This window comes from Cydia amplana, chromosome 2, assembly GCF_948474715.1.
Source record: "Cydia amplana chromosome 2, ilCydAmpl1.1, whole genome shotgun sequence".
NCBI lineage: Eukaryota > Metazoa > Arthropoda > Insecta > Lepidoptera > Tortricidae > Cydia > Cydia amplana.
Window position 1 is genome coordinate 2848313 of NC_086070.1, and position 19037 is coordinate 2867349.

General features: G+C 36.1%; 1 protein-coding gene across 2 annotated transcripts in view; it reads right to left on the reverse strand.

The window, feature by feature from the left end:
* Positions 1 to 14706: 14706 nt before the first annotated feature.
* Positions 14707 to 19037, reverse strand: part of LOC134662054 (uncharacterized) — a 32770-nt gene continuing 28439 nt past the window's right edge. For both annotated transcript variants that reach the window (XM_063518325.1, XM_063518323.1), the window contains 4 exons: positions 18061 to 18152; positions 17585 to 17673; positions 16738 to 16840; positions 14707 to 14955 (listed from right to left, as the gene is read on the reverse strand). In XM_063518325.1, the coding sequence (XP_063374395.1) occupies positions 14932 to 14955; positions 16738 to 16840; positions 17585 to 17673; positions 18061 to 18152 (308 nt within the window). In that variant the 3' untranslated portion in view covers positions 14707 to 14931. The remainder of the gene's footprint in view (positions 14956 to 16737; positions 16841 to 17584; positions 17674 to 18060; positions 18153 to 19037) is intronic.

The window sequence follows — 19037 nt, forward strand, 5'->3', positions numbered from 1 at the left end:
ATACACGACTCTGTGGATGTTTTTGTGTATTTTAATAAATCGTTAGAAACACTATACATGGCATTTGTGTTTTGGCATTTAAAATTTAACCTTTCCCTTCCGGCTTACTTATTTATTTAATACGTATTTATTGTATTTGGCTCGCCTTTCCTGTGGGTTAAGACAGTGAAGCCGAAAGGGTAATGCAGGTGCTGGGCATCCCTGCGTTTCCTTAATTCCGTCCCAGGCGGTGTTAAGTCTGGAGAGGTCATTGTCTCTCTGATTTGCACCATAAATCGTCTGCAATAGACGCAAAGGCCAATGGATTGCACAAAAGAAAATGCAATCGTACAAAAGCCGGACTTAATGCTATAAGGCATTCTCTAGCAGTCAACCTCCGAAAGTAGGTTTGGCTAAAAAGTACAATATCATGATATCAAAATAGCTCTATTTGGCCTCCACGGCAGTGGAGTGGTTACCATTTTTCTGCCTCTCTGCAGCCTACTGTACTTAGTTCCACGACAAACAGATCAGAGACAACAAACAAATTCTGCAATATATTATGTTATAAGCAAAATTTGCTTTGTCTCGGCCGGGTAACTTTCGGAGGTTGACTACTAGATGTGATATGTCTCAGTGATGTCATTTTGTTATCATTTGGCCGTGCGTCTCGCTCGGGCCAATACAAAATTTCAATGCACGCACGAATGATCACAAAATGTTAGTTCGTAATAAGCTTCTGTTTCTAGAGGCAGAGGCGTCAGAATACGTAGTGTTCTTATCCTACTCCCCTGTCTACAGCCTAAACAAAACACGTCATGATTTAATCTGGCTTCATGATATTTAAAAGTGCACGTTACATAAATAATATAACAAAGTGTGGCCATGTCATCATTAATGTTAAATTTCTATGAAAAATTACATTTATAATGACACACCTAACTTTGTGCTTTTCAAACCGGTGCAAATTTAGCTTAGATGGACTATTCAGACAATTTACAAAACATGGAGTTTTAATCAGTAAGTAATGTCATATTTTTCCCAACAATATTTTAAGTACTTAAATTTTTTCTTTAAGTACTTACCTATTTGAACACCTACCTACTTATTAGAACAGCGGGATCAAAATGGGTACAAAGAACACAAAATAGAACAAAATGGCAAAAATTTAAGGAGGCATCTCAAAGATTGAAAAGGGCTAAAAAAGAAGAAGAAGAAGACTTACCTATTTGACGTCAGTGATTTCAACAAATGTCAAAAAGCATCAATTTTATTACACACACAGGTAATGATCTGGAAAAAATAATGACATCGCTAAAGAAAATGAAATATTGTTCCGACAACGAGATGCAATAAAGACTTGTGTAACGTAATGTAGCCGTTACATAATAAAGGAACGCCTTTATTATGTTATGAGGACCGTTTTATGAAATGGCATAGACAATGCAATGCTGTGCGTTGTACAAATTATTTGCACGTGTTTATGTTCAAGCTTGAAGAATAGATAGATATTTAGATCAATTTATTTCTTATTGAAAATCACTACATAGTATAAAACAAAGTCGCTTCCCGCTGTCTGTCTGTCCCTATGTATGCTTAGATCTTTAAAACTACGCAACGGATTTTGATGCGGTTTTTTTAATAGAGTGATTCAAGAGGAAGGTTTATGTATAATTTGTTAACCCGTGCGAAGCCGGGGCGGGTCGCTAGTTACATGATATTTAACAATGTCACAATGTTTCTAAAAAATATGACCCCCAAAAAGGTCGTCAGATTGTAGAAGATAATAATAATTAATTAAAATAATTAAATAAAAATAATAAACAATGAAATAATCATAACAAAAAATTAAAAGTCAAATACAGTAAAAGTGGGGTCGGAGCAAACTCTGCATCGCATTCCCAATAATAAAGTGTGGCAACGACAAATTTCTATGAAAATATGACGTTTATTATGACTTATGATACTCTTTCACTTTGTTCTGTTCAATTCGGTGCAAAGTTAGCTTAGACGGACTCTATGAGATAATTCAGTACCTAGGCAGCCTTTTTGAGCGTTTCTTTAATTTTTTGCCACTTTTGTGTTATTTCTAGTCAGGATTGCGAGCCCCTTTTCATCCTTATAGAAGAAAAAAAGTGTCCATAAATTTATCAAACTTTCCTTTTTGTTATCGTCATACAAAGTATACGAGTATAGTCAGTGTATGTAAACTTAAAAGTTAAATGATTAATTATCAAAAAATTTAAATTTTTGATAATTAGTATATTATGACATTAATTATTATATTATGATATTATATTTCGTATAAAAAAAAAACAGAAATGAGCTACAACAAGAACATAACATGGCGCTAGTGCAGGGTGGAGGTAGACGGGTTAGGTAGGGCTGCACCGTCATTGAAACCGAAGAAATGTGTACACTTAAAAGGTTTAGAGGTTTAGGATTTTACGTTAATTTGGCTTCTAAATGGTTTTCACCATTTAAAAATTTCGCTCAATCAAAATCTCAAAGCCTTCGCGGTGCTCGCAGTACGCTAATTTCTATTAGCTGATCAAATTTTAACGAGGTTATAATTTTGACTTGTTACCCAGTTGCTTCATCTTACATTAAACTAATTAATGGAAATTTTTGGCGTAAATCTGTTATTTTCTGAGCAATAATGACTGTCGTTTATGGGTCGAATTTTGTATTTTAACTTGCCATTGCCATGCGTTCAGTTGCCATCAGATATATTGGAGCGGTCGAGGTGTTCAAATATATCTGGACAAGCACTAATATAACACCTGGACAATAGAGGCGTGTTCAGATATTTGTGAACACCTTGGCCGCTCCGATGTATCTGATGGTGACTGTTCTTGTCCCATGTATACCTACCTACTGCATAAGCAGGAACACGCTTGCAATATTAATTTCGTTATTCGTCGGTGTAAAGCCTTTTCAATCGTGGAAATATACACATTTCGAGGAAAATTTGTTACTTTTCTTACGTTTGCTCTAACATTGTGAATGACTTAGCTGCTTCAGTGGTTTCTAAGTCAAGCTTTATTTTTTTTACATCTCGTTCTTTTTCACTTGATTTCACATAGAAATTCAAGTGAGTGAAACCGTTGTCGTCTAAACAGTTTAAAATATGTCTCACGAAAGTTTAAAATCGATGATTTCACATATTTTGTTAATGAGACGAATTTTAGGCTTCTGTATTTTAAATCGTTTTCTTGGAAGCTTTTGTTTGTAGGTACCTACCAATAGAAATTGCTCACTCAAGTACTTAATACTAAAAATCGGCCAGATTTTCGTTCAGCCAACCTGTTTTTGAAACTTTTTATTTTTGAGGTAAATTATATTTTCGTTCGGTTTTCAAAATTATACCCGGATTCACTTCGGAACGGTGTAAAATAGATAGGTATCTGTCTGTTCATGATGATGCATCTAAGTAAAATATCTTAACGCTATTCTGTCTTGTATTTTATTTTTCTTCTTGTATACACGTGCCGAATGAAATTATGCATTGTACGAATAATTATCAGCCGAAAAGGATAATTACACCGTAACGACTTCTAAACTCGTTCGCCGTTGCAAAACTTTTTAGCTGTTAAGGTTACAATATAATTTACTTCAACAGAACTATTCCATGTCAACGTCACGCGTCACTCTCACACACATCTAACTGCGTGTAAGAGTAAGTAAGTGCATGCAACAAACACTTTTTCGATATAATTTTGATGTCTGAATATACTCATTTGAGAATAAGGCAGGTTTATTATTGCGTGGCATAAAACACATTGTTGTGAAGTTAAATCGTTTATATTATTCAAACTTCTTATTGCAAAAGGTTCTAAAAGCAACGCTTTTTCTACCAATTTATGTCATATCATTCGAAGCGATGTCAAATCCATTTTTGAGTTTAATCCTTCGGTTTTATTATTATAATTTCAAGGTTTATACTTGGCAAATGTGAACTCCAATTGTTCATTATGAAAGTTTCAATGAGTTACAGCGTTATTGTCATTAATGTATTTAGATTCTTTGTTTTAACTAATCACTCGGAAATATAGCAACACGTAAATCTTTTGTTTCTTTGGATCTTGATATTATTGTTAGGTTTAAGACACATTATAATGGGTTACGTCAACAATGTGACGTCAAGTAAAGTTATATACAGAATTGAATACAGTAAACTAACAGCAATTTTAAAGTAGCATTATATACACCCGTCATATGTACCTGTCGGTCCTTAAGGTCCCGTAGGTTCGTGTTCTTCTCTCACTCTCACTACGCGTAAGCGTAAGCGAGAATTTTAATTTGTTGTAAGTTTAAAAAAAGAAAAAATTATTTATTTATTTTATATTGATTTTATTTAATAGGTCTGCCAACAGCGGTTACAATGATACATTGTTAGGTATAGATACATTCGATAGGTGTCTTAAGTTTATTGCACAGCTAATTATAGGCACACACCACATGTGTAAACTTAAAGTTATATTAATATAAGATTAAGAAACTAAATAAAATAGGAAACGGAAATGCGTTGTAATTCTACGGTTCCAACTTATGTGTTGAGTGATCGGTATTTATATGATCTTACATGTTATTTTATTATATTATACTAATATTATATGGTACAGGAATGAAGAGGAAGAATGCAGAAGAGAAAAAAAAAGCAAATCGCTGAGTTTGGTGCATAAATAATTTCAAATTTTTAAAGTGCATGTCTGACCTATGTTCGTGATTTATTTATATCGAGCGAAATTTAAAGAAAAACGGGTTTCGAATCGCTAAAGTCCCTAGAGAAAATCAGCAAAATTGCTATTAAAATTTTTGGCAACCGTATGTTATCTAAAAACGCGGTACGGTTTAAGATTTTACTGATAAAGACCAATTATTGCGATGTTTTATGCTCTTGTAATGTGTTACGTCTACTAGGTATTATTGTATATTAGTCACTTATTTTTAAATCTGAACCTATCCTGAATGTTAACTTTTACTGTATTTTTTACAGTTTTTTTGCTACAACTTTTTAAATGAAGTGGAAGTGATTTACTGATTTTATTTGCTTCCTTAAGCATTATGTCATAAATGAGTTGGTAATACCTACTTCACGCGATTATCGTCGGCTACTCGTTTTGATGTTTACGACGTCTTCTAGTGCAAAGTTTTCTTGACCCATTTTACAAATAAGCTAACTAGTAGTTCGCCCCGAACAGAACTCGCGGTTCGCCAAAATGTTAGATCATTATTTTAAAATTGTAAATTTAAAAACTATATTATAAATGTGTAAGCCGAGCACTTTCGTTTGATACCAAACTCGACCATACTTTCTTGCTAAAAAGATGACCAGAATAGCAAGACCCCTCACAAATAGCTTTTAGCATTCTAAGCTCTTCTAGATCAATAACCCCTTGATCGAGCCTGCTTATAATTTAATGACTAATTAAAATACAATGCCCTCAACTACACGTTTACCCAATTTCATTTAAATTAGAACAAATTTACTTAAGTCTTAAGTTATTGTGTATCAAACTATCCTCTGATAGTTCAGCTTAAAAACATCGAAATGCCGGGACGTGCCCCTAGCCAGCCGTGTGCTCCAAATTGAATGTAAGAACTTCATTCACTTCGCTTCGCTCACTCGTTCGACTAGTGTTCAATTAAATAGAACCATAATTATTAACAAACAACTGAAAACCAATAGATATATTATTATCAATGTCATTCAAAAAATTATATGTTATTGACAAAAAATCTCATTAAAATTTCATAGTTTGTGACTTTTTTGGGCAACACTGTTGCCCAAAAAAGGATGTACGTTTTGGAAATAAAACGACATGACTTCTTTTATAATCGTGTGACGTTACTGTTGCCTAGAACAAACGGGATTGGTGACATAAAGCCCGTGGAACATGATTTCCATCTTGCCTATTTTAGGACGTAGAGTATTTTACCATCATCCAATAAATAAATAACCAAATAGGCCCCGACTTGTTGAGATGTGTTTGACGCATCAGCTTTTGTAAATACTATAAATATTATTTGCAGCAAATAAATAGGTACAGGTACCTACCTAAAAATTTTTTTCGTGATTAAAAAAAAAATACAAAAGTTCATTTGGGACTAAACAAAACACGTATTCCAAAAACTATACATACATATTTAACATGTAGCTTGATAGATAGGTACTTAATGCATGCAGCTTCATATACTTCGATTAAATTAATTTTGTTTGTAAACTCTTAGGTACGTCCTCAGAATGTCCTTTCAAATAGGTACTGATAAATGTGTATGTGTATACATAGTAGACTAAAGTCAATTTAATAAAGATTTTAAAACTAGGGGCAAAAAGATTTTTCCTTGTGTATCGGATACTTACTCCAATAGATTGTAGAAAAATAAAAACTAATTAAACCTTAACCGTATTTTTAAATAATGGGACAGGTACTCTATAAGCAGCTTTTTCCCTTGTGGGTGTACTGCAAATTGCTATTTCTAGACATAGACTAGCAAAGCAAATGGACTTTTAATTCAAAACTGGGTACCTTTAGGTCTCTCCAACCAAGCATAAAAGTTTGACGAATTTATACTTCTTCTTCTACTATTCTTCTTAGTCGATCCCTCATTACTGATCGTGATCGCTGGTTCTGCAGTTCTTGTAATTTGTCTCCATCAGTCTCCATCCATCCGTAACTCTCAACGCTTGATTCAGTTTGCCTGAGGTGGATTTCGTAACTTGGTCAGACCAACTATGTAGTTGGTGGTTTATACAGACTTCCTCATACCTAAATGTTCTTAATTGTTTGTCCATAAGTTACACCTCGCTGGTTTTAAGTAACGCAGTATTTTCATTGCCTACCCCGATTTTCCGAACGAATGGTCGCACAGAAATAATTTCTTACTCATTTGAATTGTTCTAATTAATTCCGGGTCTCGGCTTGGAGAATTCGACATAATTTCGGTAAAAATACAGTGAGATTTTTCAATTTACACACATTAAGTAGGTTATATACCTACCTAGTACACATCACTGCATTACTGTCACAAATGTTAAAATCGATGATGCTGTCCGGATTATACCTACACATTTGCGGCAGGAATGTAGTCGGCAGTAATGACGCGCTGCAATACTGCAGCAGTATTGCTGGCGTATACTGAACCGAACGATGGGTACCTTCAATAAGTTACCATAAGTAATTATTTCATTCAGAATAGCCACGCACTATGAACGCTTCGAATCGAATTAACTCACACCACACTGCGGAATTGAACTATTATTACTACGCATGCAACCGCCACAGAGAACCAGTATTTTGCGCCATGAGTTGTTGTTGTTTTGACAACAATCCATAGAAGCGGAGCGTGAATCTCGCAACCTAAACGAGTAAGCGCCATGAAATTTACGGCGCTTACGACGTTTTGGTCGCGTGGTACAGGTTGCGATTGCGACAATTTCATTGTTTGGTATGGCTTCTTTATAGTAACTTAATAATAACTCAATGCACTGCGGCGAGGCGAAAGCGATGACGAAAAGTTCAGAATCTCGATGATTTGTGCCACGTATGCAGGCTTGGCTATTTCAGTAAATATCTAGTCTGTCCATTACAGGTCGCAGTAGGTAATGGAGCGAGCATCGAGCTGCATGTTCCGGTTACTGCGGAATGAGGAAATGAGTGCGATAACGATCCGCTTTGCAGCAGGACAACCTAGCCAAGATGACAATCGTACATCGCTAAATCAAACAAAAAAAAAACAATTTACCGCTAAAACTTTATTGCTTTTGCATGTCTATCATGTGTTTTTCGAGATCATTCTAATGCGCCTAAAATCAATGCGTTTATGTTTTCCATCAAAGAGTTCCTAGCTTTGGCTTTCTTTCTACTGCATCATAATAGCATATATAAATATGATTGCATTATCATCGGATATTATGGGGATCTATACCAAATTAGAGCTCAAATAGACGCCGTGCACCGGGAAGTAGTTAAAATTCAATATACAAACACCTATTCTCGCCAAAGCTAAATAAATGTATATAAAAATCTTGTCATCGCATAAAATACGGAAGCATACCAAATTAGAGCTCAAACTGACACCGGGAAGTAGGTACTTAGTTAAAATTTAATATATAAATATCTATTTTCGCTGACGCTATATAAGAGTGTATAAATCTGGATAACAGGTGCCATGAAAAATCTCGTTTCGTATTTTTATACGAAGAAACAGGGAGAAGACACGATAGTTTATTCCAAACATGTTAACTTAAATGATAAGTCTATCCCGTGAATACCGTATTTCCTATGTGAGTAATCTGTGGAAGAGGATGAAACGGCGTATTAGCATTCATTTGAACGAGCCTAGATTCAGGTGATCGGGCGAGGATGAAAAATTCAATTTGTACGAGTGTCCGATGAGGTAGCGTGCTGGAAGAGACACACACAAATATGGTAGGTATTTTTATTAGTAGGTACTGAATATTATAATATTTTAAAGAAAGTGAGTAGGTAACTAATTGGAATTAATTTAGAAAATCTCTGAAAAACAAAGGAATATTATTTGATCTCATTTCTAATATCAGTCGAAATGACCTTTTATTGAGTATTTGATCAAACACCGCAACATGCAATTCCTGAATGCATAATAGAGAGCTGAAATAATATGTGTGTAGGTAGCAGCTGCTGTACATAATTAGGCATTAAGTATCACTGTCGTTTATTTTAATGCCTTCCATTATGTATCAGTCACATAAACTACTATTAACACCAATAACGAACGCTTCAGCGCCGACTGTAAATTTTCCAGCAACTTTACATCCGTGTACATTCGGAATGAGTTTTAACGAGTGCCGACATGTTCTGCAATGTAAATGTAGCCTAGTATCGTTTGGTGCACCGGCTTAATCCACAGCTAACTGTACACGATTACTGTGAGCCATCATCAATATATAGACTTACACAATGCTTCTAGTTTAATAATTTCCGAATATCTACAGACACCAAAAAAATATGTATAATTAGTTTAGTAACCGTCAACTGTCAAAATTATTTGACGTGCTTCATTAGTACCTAACAACAGAATTTACCACCACAAATGTTTCGTTATCATCATAACTTAAAATAAACATTAAATACCAAAACCAACTAGCAAAACTTTTTACAAAATTTCTGTTTCAAAAGTGCTAGTTGCGTTAAATTCTTTTCACAAAGAGTGCTAGCGAATAAGTTGCAGTTAACGGGCAACGAAATAAGTTAGTTCGTAAAGAGGTTGGTAACAACCGCTTTGCCGCTGCGAACCTCTAGCTTTAATTGCAACAACTTACGTGAAAACTACTCCGCGTCGCAAGTCACAAGCGAAATAAGTCATTACAAGCTTTTGTTAAAATTGCAATGTATATTGTTATATGTTTGGGAAAAATATTGCAAGCTAAATTAGACCCACTTTCCATTATTCAATTGAGCGGAAACTTCACATACCTACATATATGTGTAATTTAGTGACTGCAATATTATGATGACATGGAGCTGATCTGATGATGGGAACTCTGTGATTAAACAACGCAAACTGGGATTGGGGTTGTTGCAACTGTCTGGATGAGTATTAGTTGCCTGTGGAAACAAAAGTACGATAAAAGCTTGGAACAAAAATGAAATGTTTTCCAAAAACTTATTTGGTTTCGTTTGACGTTTACTTTGTCGGTATACGATTGTCCTTTTGGCTAGGCCCTCTGTCTGTTCATAAACTATGCTCTTTATTGTAGAACGAAATTGTGCTATTTGGTCATATAATTTTTAACGACGATCGTATTTTGTTTGTACGCTTGAAATAAGTAACTGACGCATCCGCTATCCTCTGCCTTCTTGGACCGCCTCTTAAACACAGGTTACTGGGCTAAGTATTTAATGTAAGTCAGTCCAAATTCGCCTGTTGCTCACTTTAGTGCGAGCTCTTACCGAGGCTATTTGGGTAATAGGGGATGTAGAGATCTGCGGTTAGGATAATGGATAGTAGTCAAAAGAGCCAAATATATATGTACCTATATAATTTACAGTATAGCTATATTATTTTATTTAAAGTTGGTGAGGCATTTGAGCTGTAGCTTGTCGGGTACCTCAGTTGGCAAAAAAGGAACCCTAATAGTGAGGCCCCTTAGTGTGTTGCTTTGCATGGCGTCGCGTCGTAACAATTTTGTTCTGTAGGTACTTGTACAATTAGTCCGTTTGGCTAGGCTTTCCCAGGTGGAAGACTACGAAATTGTCACATATAACTCTCGCTATATCTAGTCATGCAAACGTCGAGGTGGGCAGCGATTGCCATAATCGTCTCCTAACATTGTCGATATGTCATTGAATCCCATTGTTCTTCGAAAGACTTGCCTCGTCTTTCTAAACACGATCTACGCTATCCGAAGCAAAATAAAAGTGTGAAACGTAAGTGACGTTTAAATAATCTTTTTACGCTTTTTTGTCGTGCTTATTGTTAAGTACATCAGTTTATTTCATGAGACGGCAAAACACACATGTATATTTATGTACCCAAACACATTAATAAATTATATGGCAAGATTTTACAATAACGATCCCTATAGGTACCTAATCATCTTATTGCGTGACTAAATCAGTTATAAGTACCTACGAATTAGGGAAAGAAACAAAAGAAAACCTATTGAATATTATTAGATAACAGTAACGCGAGAATTTCGGACCAATCTTCGGGCATCTCCAAACTCACTGTGTTCGCGCCGTGTTTGTGTGTATCAACTAAGATTTAAGCATACTGATCGGAACGCAGCAAAGTTGATAGTAAGCTTTCTAAAGAACCCTTTAATGTTAGGAAGAACAACGTATTGCTCTTGCCTAGCAATACCAACACCCCCGTCGCGTACCACAATGCATGTGCATGCATGCGTATGTAACCATGGTATTAGGTACTTGTTTAAAAAATACCATAAAAACAAAATATAGTTGGTTGGTGGTTGGTCAAACCAAATTTGTCAGTAAATAAGAATAAAAAAAAACTATACTCATCCTTTTCTCAAGTATAAATCTATAAATAGTATGATTATCTCTGTGTACATATGTTCGAAATGAGACAGCCCTTTGACAAACTATAGGTAGGTATTTAAGTTAAAGAGTAGGTAAATTGACCGTGACTGAAACTCCATTTGAGAAGAGAAATGATTTGATTTGTCATTCAAACACCCCTGTGATATTATTTTTTAAGTCATATTTTTAAACAATCTTGTTTTATACCTTCAAATCCAACTCTTGGTCTACATTTTTAGAATAGCTTCTATCTGTCAACGGCAATCGCTTTTTATCATATCCGGACAGTAATCCTTTAGATCTGTCGTTCGTAACAACAGACCAAAGAAGATAATCTATTTACGTAAGGCCATTACACGAAATATTGAGATTAATGAAGGGAAGGATAGCGGGTGAGTTATGCCTCCAAAAACGAATATCTAAACTTTAAATAAGATCGATGCGGTCAAATCCGTCTGCGGGAAATTCCGCGTTTTCCAAACAATGATATAATTTTAATTATCATTGATAAAACAGCGGTTTTACTCATATTTCAAGCAGGGATCGTAACCGGTAGTTATTTACAATTTTTGGAATCTATTAAATCTATTCAGTCAATGATTTAAAGTACAAAAAAAGTCACGTTTACGATTGACCGCAATCATTAACAGGTTAATTGTATGAAGGAAATACCGGTATCTAACCCCTGATTTCCATACTACAATAGACAAAAAATTATGGTATTCAAATACGCCATGGTCACAAAAGGTTAGTGATTCATAGGTAAACTTTACTTCATCTTATCTTCTGCCACAAATTAAGTAAAAGTAACAAAAGTGGTAACGTCGAACCAAGCTTTGCAGTGACAGAGTGTGATAATGCCACCATTATATAACGCCAAGATCCCATGAGAACAGCATCATGTTTATAGTCTACAGTGGCCTTTCCTCACGTTGATACTTCGAAGCAAAGAATAAAATACTCACCTTCGAAGATTGTGTAGTTAGCTATAAGATGGACATTAAACATAGTTGCGATGATGACAAAAAACGCGTTGATTTTGTAATCAGTTAGTCTGTTTATTATTTATTTTTGCAAACCTGCTGTGAAATTATTCATATGAATGCCATGGAAAAATATTGAATAATCTACATGTGGGTTGATTAGATACAAAAGACGCATTCGGTTTGCAATCATTATGGGCATTTGAATTTTATGAATGTTTCATGTACTTACCCGCAGCAGCCCACACCTACTGTTAAATAATTCACAATCAGTACAATTTAGGTACTTAAAGTGTCATTCAATAGAACTTGCTAACTATGTAAACAAAAGTTACTAGTAAATTGACATTCAGTGTCAAATTTAGTATGGCGGTTTGTTTACATAGTTAGCAAGTTCTATTGAATGACACTTTAAGTATTTGGTTCTAATTTTTGTATATTTCTATAAAAAACCTGATATAACAGTAACAGCGACAACTAGTGAGGTAAAACTTACTTAGGGCCACGTGCACCATTCAGTAACCCGGGGTTAACAGGTTATTGATATCTTTTATTTCGAAATTAATTTGTGTGTGTGGATGCTCTTTTGCAATATAAAAAAGAAACATATTAACAGGTTAAACCTGGAGTTACCATGGTTATCAGTACAAATTGACACTGGGTTAACGGTTTAACCGGTTAACCCCGGGTTAGTGGGATGCTGCAAGTGGCGCTGTCACAAAACCTAACAAGATGACAATCGTACACCGAAAAACGCCAATTAATGAATAGAAATATCTGGGTGACCGAGCTTCGCTCGGAAAACATATAAAAACTCGAAAATGCGCGTTTTCCCGGAGATAAGACCTAGCTAGATCGATTTTTCGCCCCCAAAAACCCCCATATAGTAAATTTCATGGAAATCGTTAGAGCCGTTTCCAAGATCCCCGAAATATATATATATATATATATATATATAAATAAATAAATAAATATATAAATAAACAAGAATTGCTCGTTTAAAGGTATTAATAATAATATCTGGGTGACCAAGCTTCGCTCGGAAAACATATAATAACTCGGAAATGCGCGTTTTCCCACAAATAAAACCTAGCTAGATCGATTTTTCGTCCCCGAAAACCCCTATATACCAAATTTCATCGAAATCGTTAGAGCCGTTTCCGAGATCTCCGAAATATATATATATATATAAATAAATAAATAAATAAAGAAGAATTGCTCGTTTAAAGGTATTAGATTAGATATATAATATATAAATGTATCGGGATATTCGGGATGACAGATGCTACGAAAACTCACGTGATTATTTACATATACTATATTGTTTAAGTATCGATTGGCGTTTATTACCAACGATTGTCATCTCGGCTAGACCCCGGGTGTACAAAACTTCATTCAACCCCAAGTTGTCATGATGAAGTAATGCATCCTTTCACAATTTGTGACTAGCTACACATGTAGCTTGTTTTATCACGGTACAAGCTTCAGTAGAGCAAGCATTAGCTGCGTTTATAATATTAGTTACTTATATTAACAAAGAGCTTTTCATTAGCGCGTAAGTGTGCAACTGTCACTCCGTTCGCCATACAAAGGCTAGCCCGCTTTGAGAGCTATTCTCGTTGTACGGCTGTCTAGTATTATAGTAAATGATAGGTTATGGGCTAGGCTAGGGGGTTATGAATGCAAGCTGCATAAAGGTGATATTCAGAATGCGACCGCAGCAGCATTACTGTTGGCACTGATCTCGACTAACGATAATTGTAGCGTGCAAAAGGGAAGCAGTTTCTACACGTATGTTACGTATCATGACAAGTTCCATAGTATTTAAAAAAAAACCGGCCAAGTACGAGTCGGACTCGCGCACGGAGGGTTCCGCACCATCAACAAAAAATAGAGCAAAACAAGCAAAAAAAACGGTCACCCATCCAAGTACTGACCCCGCCCGACGTTGCTTAACTTCGGTCAAAAATCACGTTTGTTGTATGGGAGTCCCACTTAAATCTTTATTTTATTCTGTTTTTAGTATTTTTTGTTATAGCGGCAACAGAAATACATCATCTGTGAAAATTTCAACGGTCTAGCTATCACGGTTCGTGAGATACAGCCTGGTGACAGACGGACGGACGGACGGACGGACGGACAGCGGAGTCTTAGTAATAGGGTCCCGTTTTTACCCTTTGGGTACGGAACCCTAAAAAGGACGTAACTTTGATTGTAGATTAAAAGACCGGTTTTGGCGTTAGATTTGTGGGACTCTGAAGCATTACTCTACCTTCACATCTAATTACGTCAAATGGCTCATTTTGTGTTTTCCCCAAAAAACATTTTTTAAAAGAATCCGCACAAAACAGACCGCCATGTTCATTCGAAATAACATTTGAAGGGTCTACGGAAAGAACATGTCTAGTCACACTAGTGACATTTTTAGTCATCGCGGTTTTAAAATTTGGAACAATGTCTAAACGTATGGTAATTCCGTGACCAAGTATTATTTAACTAAAAATAAAGTTGTGTTACATTTATCCAGTTACAGTGGTAGCAAAACATATAACTAATAGTTCATTAAGAGCTCTTCATTTTGAGATAAAAATCTCATTTTTCGAAAAATGTGACTAGACATGTTCTTTCCGTGGCCCCTCATTTGGATTTGAATATTTCAGTTTTTAAACCCTAATTTTAATTGCCGAGAGGGATTTTTGATAAGTGACCACTGAAACCAGCTTCCTTTTTAAAATTTACTTTATTCAGAATGGCACATCACCTTTATTTATGTACATAATGTCAATTGCAACCCAGCCTTACAATTGACGCTACTCTTATTTTACAGTACAACAATGTTCCATTACCAGAGTATTGGGGCTATAGACAGTAACAATATGAAACAATCAAATGAAGCTAGAAAACAACATCAGTCCATTTGTTTTTTTGTAGTTTTCTATTCATTTCTCGTCGGCCGCGTTCCTCTGAAACAGAAAAGGCAAAGATGAACCAATCCGTTTTTGAAATATGTAATTTCTAAAATAGGGATGAAAAAATACTCGTAAAAATCGACCAACATACTAAGACTCCGCTGTCCGTCCGTCCGACCGTCCGTCTGTCACCAGGCTGTATCTCACGAACCGTGATAGCTAGACAGTTGAAATCTTCACAGATGATGTATTTCTGTTGCCGCTATAACAACAAATACTAAAAACAGAATAAAATAAAGATTTAAGTGGGGCTCCCATACAACAAACGTGATTTTTGACCGAAGTTAAGCAACGTCGGGCGGGGTCAGTACTTGGATGGGTGACCGTTTTTTTGCTTGTTTTGCTCTATTTTTTGTTGATGGTGCGGAACCCTCCGTACGCGAGTCCGACTCGCACTTGGCCGGTTTATTAAATAGGTACCAATCTAATGACACCACTCACGATAGGGTTGATGCTAACCCGCAGACGGACAGACAGACAGAAAGACTGACGCTTAATGGAGAAATACTTTCTTATAAGCAATAATTGGTGCAAAAATAATGAAAAAGCTTCAAATTAAAAATAATTTCATTAATTTTTCGCCTTGAACCGACAACGACAGAATGATTCTGAATTACGTCATTTCACCCTGTCACCTGTAGCATCTGTAGGTACAGTCGCCATCAGATATATCGGGGCGGCCAAGGTGCTAAAAAACTTAACATATACTTTACGTTATTGATAATTTAACAGCAAAGCTCAGCTTTAGATGTTTGTGGTTACTTTGGAAGTTTCGATATACGTGCTGACTACAGAATAGGTATAAGCATGCAACGAAATAGGCATTTTGTCCATGTACATCAAAGAGAATAGATAGTATTACCTATAGATGGGTCCTGTCATAGTAAGTTTTGTAGTCACAGTAAATTTACTGCCATCTATCGACACACGATTAAAACTCAAAATGAAAATGTATAAAACTATCAAAAAAATTATATATAAATGATTTTATTATTTTTATATAATTTCGACCCATGTTCTTTCACTGATACCTATATGTTTTAAAATTGTTAAATATGAAACCTTTGATGCACGCAATGCACGCAACTAGGGCAGTAGAGTAAGAAATGTCTCAGATCACACGTAATTGTTGGCAGGCGAAGCCTGGCTGGCCTGGCCGGCAATTACATGTGATCTGAGGCTTTCTTGTTTACTGCCCTAGGTGTGTATACAGGATGTTTCCAGTAACAGGAGCAATCAATTAAACTGTAGGCTGTACTTCTCAAACTGACCAACATTTGTTCAGCAACTTTTGAAAATAACTCATGTTTTGATTTTTATTACACTTTAAAGTTTATTCTAAGACGCAATGTGTTGCAAATTTTGTCATGTTTAAAGCGTGACAAGCAACGTCAAACACACTGATGTCAGCGTACATTGAAGGCAATATTTATTTTGTATAAAAAAGAGGAAGTCTAAAGGATTCATATTAATAAAGTTGCTGAACAAATGTTGGTCAGTTTGAGGAGTACAGTCTTTAGTTTTTATTTATTGCTCCTGTACAGGAAGCACCCTCTGTATACTATTTTTCTACTCGGAGTTGGAGTTTTGACGTTTCCTCTTGCAGTGCAGTCGGCAGCGTTACTGCAGCATTATTGCAAATGCAAATACCAACCAAAATCGATATTGCTGAGTTTTGACAATTGCGGGAGCAATGCAATCGGTATAGTAACGCCGCGATGCAATACTGCAACAGTAAGTGTCTGAATCCGAACGGTACGTTAACCCCACACGTACCATGATCTTCCAGAGTTTCATCTTAGAGAGAAGGTCGTCGTCCAACATCGGAATAGCTTCATGCTTCACGGGGCCCACGTCTGTGGGGTCTTCGTTTATATTCCTGGAAAAATAAAAACAATCTTATTGATTAAGCAAGTAGAAGTTTTACATACAAAACTTATAAATAACTCGCTCCGTTTTTGCTTGATAATTTCTTTTTATTACTAGACATATATATAGTTGGTCAAACCAATTTGTCAGTAAATAAGAACGAAAAAAACTATAGGTAGTATAGCTCCTTTTCTTTTCGGTACTAGTGTACGACAAAAATAGTATGATTCTCTCTGTCTATGTTTGAAATGAGACAGTCCTTTGACGAACTATAGATATTATACTAGTATGTTACTTGGATGTTCATATCTTTCTAGTTATTTCAGAATGAATATCAGGTATAAGAGCTATGAAATTGAAACTTTTTAGTGTTTAATAAGTCCACTATTGAAATCACATCCCGAGAATTTTGTTTATCTGGTATGATCCAAACCCAGGTTATGTATGACTGTTATGAGGGTACAAATAATGACGAATCGCTTCGTGAGAAGGTGCCTCCTGTCCCCAGATCAGCATTTTTCTTTTAATTTAATTAGGTGCACATAGTGTGTAGATATTAATAGTCAGAAATGGTTGCTTGAGTCACACAACACAAAAGCAAATACCAAACAGCGCCATCTACAATATTTTCATTAAAACTATGCGGTCTTAGCCTCACTCCCACTCGTCTCGTAGTAAGATCGTGCCGTAACTCCGACAACCAAACCAACAACGAAGCAGTATACAGGAATTTTACAATTTTCACTGTACATACATAAGTCTGTTGGGTTGCGAGTCGTCTGGCACGTCCATCTGGAAGATGGCGCTGATGCCGTCGTTCGTTGGCTCCTGTCGGGCGCGGTTCTGAAATCACACGACAGATGGCGTTAAAATATTATTCTTCAGTTTCCATGTGTGTGTGTGTGAGGAATAGATAGCGTGCAAAGCACTAAAGAGTATTTTAGTGTGTGTGTGACATACGGCCCGATTCGAACTTTAAGATACGTCGAATACTACGTCTAGATAGGTATAATATATTATGAATTAGATATGTCAGTGTCAAAAGTGACGTTTATTCAAACAAAAACGTCACTTTTGACACTGACATAATATTTGACGTATCTTAAAGATCGAATCGGGCCGAAAAAGATGGCGTGTAAGTAGTGGTAGTGGGGATTTTATCGCAACACTTTTAACAGACTGTGAAAATAAAAAGTTATTATTGTAGGAAATAATAAACTTAGTATTTACCATTTCAGCGTTGACAGCCATGTGCCTAAGCAGACGGGTGAGGTACCAGTCGGGGGCAGTGGTGGGGGGCTTGGCAGACCGCTTGCCGTGCGCTGAAAATTAGAACAAACTTATTAGAGTCTGTGCGGAGAGAGAGATTGTATTGGGCCACATACATTCCACGACTCTTCTCTTTCCGCACATACTCTATTTTGAATTTCTAGGCGTTTTATCATAGCTTCTTACTTAACACATTCAGTGCCAGCGCGAGCTACGCGCTACGAGCGTAGCCGATAAAACGGCAAAAACCGTATGTAGCTAAAAGCGCCTACGAACATTGAACTCCCCTAGCGAGAGCTGGCAGTTAATGTGTTAAGGCTCCATGTAAAAAAAATACTAGTTGAATTTGAAATCCTTGGTGAATCCGTGGTTGAATTTCTTATGTTTTGAAATCGGACGAAACAAAATAAATGCAACTTTGTTGCATATGAAAACGGTTTAAATTACGTTGAAGTAATTATTACTACGGGTAGGACCGTGGGCCTTACGCTAGCATTGCAAACCCTTAGTTCGTGATTGACAGGTGTTTTTTATAGGTTTGTTTTATTTTTACATTGTTGCAATAATCTTGTCAATATAAACATCAAGATTACATTCATAATGCTTCTTTAGGTGAGAGCAGGCTTTAGGTGACATTCGAATGGCAAACGCAGCTGCATTACTGTTGCGACCTTACTGTTGCGGTGTTGACGCGGGCGCTGACACTATCCAATTCCTTTATAAATGAGTGACGAATTGAACATTCCAACCGCGACCATAATGTGGCGATCGAACGTCACTCATTTCATCAAGGAATCAATTTTGTGTATCGGAGGTTTGCAATAAAGCTGCCTAATTTAGAGCACTATCGCTAATATCAACTGATCAGGCCATTAAAACCACGGGTTTACCACGGCTTATTCGGATGTCAAAGTGATGCTGTTGGATTGCGAAATTGG